General features: G+C 50.0%; 1 protein-coding gene across 2 annotated transcripts; it reads left to right on the forward strand.

The window, feature by feature from the left end:
- The first annotated feature begins 5,177 nt into the window (after positions 1–5,177).
- Positions 5,178–9,321, forward strand: TCF23 (transcription factor 23). 2 transcript variants are annotated; one of them, XM_086326007.1, is made up of 4 exons: positions 5,178–5,516; positions 6,220–6,462; positions 8,326–8,344; positions 8,440–9,321. In XM_086326007.1, the coding sequence occupies exons 1-4, from the start codon at positions 5,295–5,297 to the stop codon at positions 8,496–8,498; spliced, it is 543 nt and encodes a 180-aa protein (XP_086182133.1). In that variant the 5' UTR covers positions 5,178–5,294; the 3' UTR covers positions 8,499–9,321. The 2 variants fall into 2 exon arrangements, with proteins under 2 accessions (XP_086182133.1, XP_086182131.1); XM_086326005.1 differs by having other exon boundaries at positions 8,326–9,321.
- Positions 9,322–9,632: the final 311 nt, after the last annotated feature.

Here is a 9,632-nt window from a genome sequence, read left to right on the forward strand (position 1 = left end):
AATCAACCATAACTGTTGATTTATATATTTCTCCTTGCATTTCTGTCAGTTGTTGCTTTATGTCTTTTTGAGGCTGTGTTATTAGGTGCGAAGCTATGTTTACAATAATTAAGTCTTGTTCTTTTGTTCCTCTTATCATTTAGCAAATCACAGTGAACTTTAAAGACAAACCAACCCAGCTTTCTTCTCCTGAAGTTGGAAAATGACCACTAAGGCAAAATGGAAGACATGAGACAGAAGAAAATAAAAATAAGGCTAAAAATTAGTGAAATGGAGACTTTAAAAGAATAGGGATTCACATTCATTAAGATGGCAATTATAAAACAAAACAAGACAGAAAATAAGTGTTGCAGAGGATGTGGAGAAATCAGAACTCTTGTGCACTGCTGGTGGTAATGTAAAATGATGCAGCTACTATAAAAAACAGTATGGTTGTTCCACAAAATATTAAAAATAAAATTATCATATGATCCAGCAAGTTCACTTCTGGGTAAATACCCCCAAAATCAAAAGCAGGATCTCAAAAAGATACTTGTACACTAATGTTCTTAGTAGCATTGTTCACAATAGCCCAAAGGTGTAAATAACCCAATGTCCATTGACACATAAATGGATAAACAAAATGTGATAAATGCATACAATGGAATATTGTTTCACAAAAGGACAAATATTGCATGATTCTACTCATATGAGGGACTCAGAGTAGCCAGATTCTCAGACACAGAAAGTTCAGAGGTGTTAGGAGTAGGGAAAATGGAGAATTATTGTTTAATAAGTATGGAATTTCAGTTTTGCAATATGCAAAATGCTCTGGGGATGGATGGCAGTGATGTTTGCACAAGAAAGGGAATATACTTATTGCCACTGAACTGTATACTTAAAAATAGTTAAGGTGGTACATTTTATAATAATTTTTAAAGATACAGAATATTAAAAAACAAAACAAAGGCTGATCTTTGAGCAGGTTGATAATCTAGGCATATTTCCAGCAACACTGATCAAGAACACAAAAAGAGTTGTGTGTGGGAATTCCCTGGAGTCCAGTGGTTAGGAATCCACACTTCCACTGCAGGGGCGTGGGTTCAATACCTGGTTGGGGGATCTAAGATCCCTAATGCTGAGTGGCACCAAGAGAAAAAAGAGTTGGGTGCAAATAAAATACAAAACAAAAATAAATGGGAATATATCTGGAGACATAAGATTGAAAAAGAATAAAAGTGCATTTTTCCTTTGGAGTGGAAGTAATCACACTTCCAGGTCATTTCTATAGCACTTGAGGCACTGAGAGAAATATAAGTGCCTGTTCCAGAAAGAGAGGGAGAAGGCTACTCTTCTTGTCCTTTCACACTGGTCCCCTGGCCATGCAGATAGATTCTGAGCTTACTGAGTACTTCTTTCTCAAAGGGACCTCAAATATGAATAGTATGCAAGAGGTCATTGTTCCAGGTGTAGATGACAACTCCTGGGAGGTGGAGCTCAAGTTCTTGGTTGAAAATGATCCTACTCCATCTATATCCACTTCCTCTCCACAGCTCTGTAGACAGAGCCAGTCCCAGTGTGGACTGTGAAGGGGCTTCATCCTCAGCCTGAAATAGTGGAGGCTGGTGGTGCTGTGCTGAAACAAAGCCCAGGAAGAGGAGAATCCGTCATCAGTACTAGAGGCCAAGATAGGAACCGTTAGGCCCGACTTCCATTAGTTAGACCAGTCCTGGGACCCTACCTGTTTCCTACTCAAGAAACAGATGTCCCGGACCAACTCAAAAGAGAATACTGACTTCCTTGGTGGTTCAGTGATGAAGAATCCACCTGCCAATACAGGAGACACAAGTTCAATCCCTGGTCCAGGAAGATTCCACGTGCCACGGAGCCAGTAAGCCCTGCGCCACAACCATTGAGCCTGTGCTCTGGAGCCTATGCTCCACCATAAGAGAAGCCAGCACAATGAGATGCTCATGCACAGCAGCTAGGGAGTAGCTCCCACTCATGGCAACAAGAGAAAAGCCAATGCAGCAATGAAGATCAAGCAAGGCAAGAATAAATAAGTAAATTAAATTACAAAATACTTTAAAAAAGAGAGAGAACGCATGGCAGAAGCTGTGCCTTTACCCATCGTCTGTGTTCTCCATGAAGCCCATTTGGACCAATGTGCCAGAACCTGCCCTGCCATATCCATGGCCTGGCTGTTAGGGACGAAGCCCAAGACTGGGACAAAGCTGTACTTGACAGGACTGTCCACACAGGTGCATACAGGGAGTCCCGTACCAGCAGAGATAGCCAGGCATGGCATGAACCTGAGCTGTGCCCTGTAGATGAGTCTGCAGCCTGATAGGAAACTTGTGCAAGACACTGGAGCAATAGAAACGTCCCCTGGACTTTTGACCTGGGAAACACCACCCCTGTACATGAGGCTTACCCTGTCTAGGTTCACCTCCTGGGGCTTTGTGGACACTGTTTTTCATTGTTTAAGTTTTCCTTTTCTTTCTAACATCTCTGCTGAGGATGCAAATCTGAGAAGTGAAAGTCTTGAGGTGAGTTGAAAGTCTTGAGTCCTAAAGTGAAAGTCTGAGAAGTCCCAGGTTAAGCTGGCCATGACTTAGCAGTCCTGAGGACTGAGCATATGGGTAGAAGAGCTCCTTGAGAGTGTAGGAATGCACTTGGGCACAAGGAGATCTCTTTCCGTGTGGCTGCAGGTGTAGTTTTAATTTTTTTTCTTCCTTCCTATCTGTGTCCTGACTCAGAAAAGCTGGAGCCAGAGCTCCTTCCTTCCCTGATAGGTAAGTTCCTCCAGAAGGAGAGAGATCATACCATTTACCATCTGCCAAGGGCTTTCATGAGTTCCCTTAGAAGTCTGGCTTTGGCATTGACCTGATTACATTTCAGATGGGCTCTGGATGGAAGCTTTTGGGAGAGGCCTGCCTTAGCCACACCCGAATGCCTTCTGAGAAAGACAATATTGAACTGAAAGTCTGAAAATACTTCCTACTCATTCTATGGGCCACTCCTCATCTCAAGGATGGTTAGATTTGGAATGCCCAATTTATCTGTTTATGGTGGTGGAGTTCTCTGTAGGGAGCTTTTCAAAACTGAGGGCTGAGGGTCTTGGGATGAGCGTCCCACTGATTCTTAGTTCATCACTTGAAGGTTGGCATCTGATAACTTTGGAGAAACTACACGTATAACACAAGATGGTTCTGTTATGTCTGAAAAGTATGCAGTTACTGCTTTTTCCATCCAAATGCCATTCTTCTGTCCTGAGGGCACAGTGAACAGGTATTTCAAGATTGGTATGACCTTTGACCCCAAAGAGGATTGCCACAATAGTTTCTGATGATCCTTAGTTTCAATAGCAGAGAGGTTCTTATATAAGGCAGGGTTCTTATGCCCATGAGAACGTGTATATTTCTCAGGTAAAGCACAGAAATGTTTCATATCAGTCTCATCTTGCAAGCCCTGAACAGGATGGTCACCCTGTTGGAGTTGTTGAAACTTTAGGCTTTAGGTTTTTCCCATTTTCTGAGCCAGATGTTGCTCTTAGACAGTCAAACTGCCTAGTTGGGATCTTATTGTACATAGTGATCTACAGCTAGGTTTTGACACTTCACTGTGTATTGTGGAGAGATTTTTCAGGTCACTATACACATGGCACCCCACTCCAGTACTCTTGCCTGGAAAATCCCATGGACCGAGGAGCCTGGTGGGCTGCAGTCCATGGGGTTGATAAGAGTCGGACATGACTGAGCGGCTTCACTTTCACTTTTCACTTTCATGCGTTGGAGAAGCAAATGGCGACCCACTCCAGCGTTCTTGCCTGGAGAATCCCAGGGATGGGGGAGCCTGGTGGGCTGCCGTCTATGGGGTCGCACAGAGTCGGACACGACTGAAGCAACTTAGCAGCAGCAGCAGCATACACATGTTTGCTTCTTATTACTGCATATCATTCCACAGTATGAATATACCTAAATCAATGTCATCACCTCTTTACTGATGCACATTCAAGTCAGTACTACTTCGCCTCTGTTTTCCTTTCTCTGGTTGGCTGAATGTCAGTCCTTTGTTTCTCTGTCCTCTCTATACTTTCCCTCTACTTATTCTGTCTCTGTTGGCATTTAAGACTGGGGGATAAGGGACTTGCAGTGATTCTGCTGCAGGGAGGGGTGGTAACTCAAGGTCAGGGGTGACCCTGGCTGGCTGGCTGTTCCTTTAGCTTGTCCCCTCCTAACCAGCTGTATGAAGGATTTGAGGCAGCTCAGCAAACAACCTGGTCCTTGCCTTCAAAGACCTCAAGTCTTACAGGGAAACAGACATGTGAGTGATCCACCCAAGGCAGAGCAGCAGAGGGTGAGGGGCAGCATTCCAAGTCCCACTTGACTTCCTGGGCTTTCATCACCTCCATCACTTGCTCAGTGTTTGACATTGCACAAGTTATTTCACTTCTGAATACCTCAGTGTTCCCTTCTTAAAGTGATGTTGTAAGAGTCTTTTTTTCTTAAAAGGTTGATCTTGATCTAAGAAATAAGATAATACGTGTGAAGGACTTACCACAGTGCTTGGCCTGCACTGATCTAGAACAGTGAACCCTTAGGAAGCTAACAGGGTGTGGCTGTGCATAGAATGGGGTACCAATCAAACAGGGAGACGTGGGCTTTGGGTTCAGTGGGGTTGAAATCCTTTGGGCAACACCCAAAGGATGGGTAGCTTTTCCCCTGGCAGAGCTGGAGGGGGGTATTCCAGGGGACAAAGAGGTAAGAGTTACAGTACTGAGTTGGAAAGAGGAGGCAAGCTTGGGGTAGGGGGCGGAGGACCTGTGGCCAGAAGGTCATGCTCACAGGCAAAGGCGAGGGAAAGTCCTTTAAGGGATGTACACAACCAGGCTTCTGGCACTGGGAAGGGAGTTCAGGGCCCTTGCATGGACTTGAGCCCCAAAGCTGAAGCTGCAGGTCTATCCCAGGACCACCGGTGGCGTCAGGCAGGGCTCGGGAAGGGTGCTCCTTTCCCACTGTCCTCCTGTCTTGTTCGGCAGGGGCCTCCTCCCAGGGCTTGGCCACTCCCCGCGCCCAGCACCCCCACCCCTCAGCCGGTTGGGAGGCAGTCAGGAGGCTTTTTGCGGGGGCTGTGCCGGGTGGGCGGTTTTCCCAGAGCAAGGAACCGAGCAGGACTGAGTTGGCGCCAGCTCCCTCAGATATAGACGTTGCTGGCTGGATGACCAGCCTGCCCAGCTAGCGAGAGCCCAAGGGCTCCCTTGAGCACTGTATCCCGGAGCTGGAGGCTGCACCACCACACCTCAGGGGTGTGGCATGTCACAGAGGGAGGCCAGAGGGGCACGGGCCATGCCAGGACTGGGGCAGAGCCCGGCCAAGGCCACACCGAGGTTGTTAGCAGGCACTGAGAGGAAGAGGAGCCGCCTGAGCAGGAGAGGGCAGGACCTGTGGGAAGAGTCCAGCTGGAGCAACCAAAGATGGAGCCGAACAGCCCCGAACCCTCGAGGAGCCAGGGCCAGGAGCCTGGCTCGGGGTCGGGTAAGAAAGTCGGGGCCTGAAGAGGGAGCTGGGGGAGGCAGGCATGGGAGGTGCTGCAATGTCATCTCTGATGGCAGAGTCTCATTCATGGTTAATATCCTGCCCAAGAGAGGGGCCACTGGTCAACTTCTGCTCCAGGGCTCCATGCTTGGGTAGTTGGGACAAGTCAGAACAGCCTTCACCACAGTGCGGCTCAGAGAGCTGGCCCAGCTGACTTCTCTTGAGGAAACTGAGACCCAGAAGAGTGAGGTGCTTCCCAAGGTCCCAGAGCAGCCATCAGCAGCAGGGCCAGCGGGCTTTGCTGTCCTTTCCTCTTAACCACAGCCGTGTCCTCATCTCAGGACCTGGCTGGGCCGAGGGTCAGCCCTACAGAGCAGGGCAGGGCTGTGTGCTTGCTGTGGACCCAGGGCATCCTGATAAGCAGGATTCAGAGTTAGGTGTCAATGGAGCAAGAGCCAAGGGAGGCCCAGTGGAGAATGGGAGAGGCCAGGACTCACAGTTCTGAGCCCAGGTAAGGTCTTCTCTCCATTTCCTCCACTGTAAAGTGGGGCTGGGTAGAGAACAGACAAAGAGGGGACGAGGCCCTTGAGTCTCTGCCTATTGGCTTGCTACTACTCTGGCAGGAGACCTTGCCCCAGGATACACTTAGCACCCGGGGCGATGGGGGTCCGGTCAGACCCACTCACGGGGGTCCTCTGTGCAGAGCGAGGCCAGTCCTGAGAACGCTGCGCGGGAGCGGAGCCGGGTGAGGACACTGCGCCAGGCCTTCCTGGCCCTGCAGGCCACCCTGCCGGCCGTGCCACCTGACACCAAGTTGTCCAAGTTGGACGTGCTGGTGCTGGCCACCAGCTACATAGCCCACCTCACCCGCACGCTTGGACAAGAGATGCCCGGCCCCTCCTGGCCGCCTTTCCTGCGTGGACTCCGCTATTTGCACCCTCTCAAGGTAGGTCGCAGGCCCGGGGCCTTGGGGAAGGGGGTTTGGGATGGGGAACCCTGGACTCAGCCCCCATCCCTTGGGCGGAGCTGACATTGGGACCAGCTGCTTCCTGCTCTCTCAGAGGGAAAGAAGCTGAGGCAGGCTCTTGGGACTGGGCTGACCCTGTGTTTCTCATGGGATGCAGTGGGGATGATGATTAGAAATGACTTCATGAGAATGTGGTTCCTCCAAGGGGAGGGAAATTCTTAAGAGGCCCCAAGACTCTGGGGCACTTAGTGGTCGAGGAGCGAAGTGGGCAGTTTCCAGGGCTGGGGTCTGGGGAAGAAAACCACACTTTAGGGAGATTCCTAGATTCCAGGGCCTTCATGCCACCATACAGGGCCTTGGTGGCCTCTGGACTTCTGTCTCAGGAGGGGTTGGCCTAAGAAAACATCACTTTGGAAGCCACCCAGCTGGGCAGGGGACCAGCAGGGGCTGGGAAATCAGGGAGGAGGGCATACTGCATCCAGAACTTACCAGGCTGCCACCTACCTTTCCCGAACTTCTATTTTATTATACGTAAAAAGGAAGATAATGTGAGTCTGACTTCGCTTCCAGGGAATGAAATGAGATCATGAAGGAAAAGTATGATTAATAATAATCATCATTGCAATAACAGTTAACATTGTGTTAACATTATGTTAAGTTATTCCAGGAGCTGGACTAAGGGCTTTAGAGCATTTTCATCTTTTAATCCACACAGGAACCATATGAAGGTTTGTTTGTTTGTTTTTAATTGAGAATTACTTTACAGACAAGGAAAACAAAGCTTAGGGAGGTTAAGTATCTGAATGCTGTTTAAACCCTAGAGTGTCTGACTTTAGACCCTGGGCTCATAGCCACTAGGCAGGCTGCGGGGGTGGAGGTGGGGTGGGGGGTGCAGAGTAAGTTGCCAGTTGCAGAGTGTAACTGTGATAAAGGGTCATCTTTGCTCTCTGAGGATAGCAACTTTATTTTTATGGAGGATACTTGTCACCATCTCTCTCCCTTAAACATCATTAGTTCTGAAATGTCTTGAGACTTAAGATATTTTTTTTTTTTGATGTAAATACAGCTAAAATGCAAGAATTTGAAACAAAAAGGGGTCACTCTGAAATGCCAGTGGTGGCACCTGGTGCAGAGTCCCTGGGTGGCACTGTCATTCCTTAGCTGAGGGGAGGCCATTGCATGAAGTCAGTGATGGATACATATGTTGAAAAATGAATACACGAGAGCCCGGCTAGGGCTCGAACCCTGGCAGCTTGGTGGGGTGGGGTAGCTACCCAGGAGCAGGGGCCCTCAACCACTGGGTTAGAGGGCTGTCAAGAGGAGGGCAGATCTTAGGGCAGAGTCAACCTGGCATTTTCTGGGACTGCCCACGTGCCTGCTGCAAGGACTGACAGGCCTGAGAGGCCTGCTGCTTTTAGAGAGAGTGGGCAGCACTGATGTGTGCGGCCACAGGCACTTGGGCGGGCGCGGGGCGAGAGAAGGAGCCAGGACTGTTCAGTGTCAGGAGGAGCCTCTCCCTGCCCCACTCGGCCGCCCTCCCAACAACCCAGCCCTTGGCAGCTGCCCACCTCCCTCCCCACCACGGTGGGGGTGGTTTCCTCTTGTGGCCATTGCTCTCCTCAGACAGCTCCTCCTGTGCCTCTCAGCCAGGCTCAGGTGGTCAGGAGAAGGCATGAGGCCAGGAGTGGTGGTGAGCCCAGGACCACTGTCACAGTGCAGTTGTGGTGGTGGGAGGGGGTGGTCCCAGGGAGGGAGGCTAGGGAAGGCCTAGTTTTGGGTGCCAAGGGCTACAAGGGGCTTTGCTAGTGAGCTTGACTCTCGTGCCCTCCCTGTGTCTTGCAGAAGTGGCCAATGCGATCTCGTCTCTACGCTGGAGGCCTGGGGTGCTCTGGCCTTGACTCTACCACAGCCTCCAACTCGGGCCAAAGAACAAAGGAGGCAGAGGCTGGGCCCCAGGTCTCTGGAGAGCCAGATGCCCTTCTTTCCACCAGGCCACTGTCACCAGCGCCCAGTGACAAGTGATCGTCACAGTCACCCCCTTCTCCTGGACTGTGACTCAAGCCTTGGGACCTGGATTCTCTGCCAGGACTCACCTGTCTTCATTCTGTCTCTCACCCATCGGATCTGATTCAGGCTCAGCTCTGGGTCCCAGCAGAGCAGTGGGCACCTCTGTGATGAGAGTACTCAGGAGGACCAGGAGCAGATAGAGCCTCAGCTTGCCACCCACGGGTGACACCCCAGGGGCTCCCTTGTGGCAGTTACAAGGAAAGGGTTTGATTGAGTTGGAAGTTGAATTCGTGCATTGTCCCTTGCTTTTCTCTCCTGAGGTTCCTCCCACAAAGCCTGGGAGATCGCAAGACAATGGCACAGAGGTAGCACCTGAGGCTGAGGTAGCCGCCGAGGCTGGCAAAGGCTGCAGGGGCTGATGGGAAGACCAGGGGCCAGACTGGCTTTTGGCAGCTGTGAGTGTAAACAGAGCTGGGCCGGGGTCATATAGACAGAGGGGACACTGAAGAAGGGAACGTGCTTTGCTATTTGCACTGCAAGATGCTCACCTGATGTCAGAGGCAGGGAGGAATTTAGGAGTCTTGTATCTGCATCACGGTCTCTCCAGCTGCCCCTCATCACTACTATTTCTCCCTCTCTGGGCCCTGCAGCCTTCCACTCTTTTCTTGATATGAGTTATATTTACAGGTTAAGCCAGAAAACTTACATTGCTCACATTCCAGGATGCAGAGAAATCTGTACGTGGTCCTAGCTGCCTGGTTTGAAATTTCATCCCAACACCTTAAAGCCTTATGTATGAAGACTCAATTACATCCTTGAAGGACCTTAGAAGGAGAATGTGTATCTTTTCCAGGGGATAATAATGACAATCTGCCATTGTATTAGACACCTAACCTCCAAGATAGGCCCAGGTTCACTAGGTTCCTTCCATGATTTTGGCTGAAGGCCTCACTGGCTCACGAGTTATTTCCACAGTCTGTCTTCGAATGAGCTCTCTCTGGCCAGCTCCTCCCCACAGGCACTGCCCTCCCAGGCTCTCTCCCTGTCCTGCCATGGGGTGCCAGAAATCAGATAGTGCTCTGATGGAATTTATCTCTGGCCCTGTAGAAGTTGTTTGAGGAAAGATCACAGAGTCTATACAT

This window comes from Bos grunniens, chromosome 11 (assembly GCF_055505025.1).
Source record: "Bos grunniens cultivar Pamir isolate PY7600 chromosome 11, Bosgru_T2T1.0, whole genome shotgun sequence".
Taxonomy (NCBI): Eukaryota; Metazoa; Chordata; class Mammalia; order Artiodactyla; family Bovidae; genus Bos; species Bos grunniens.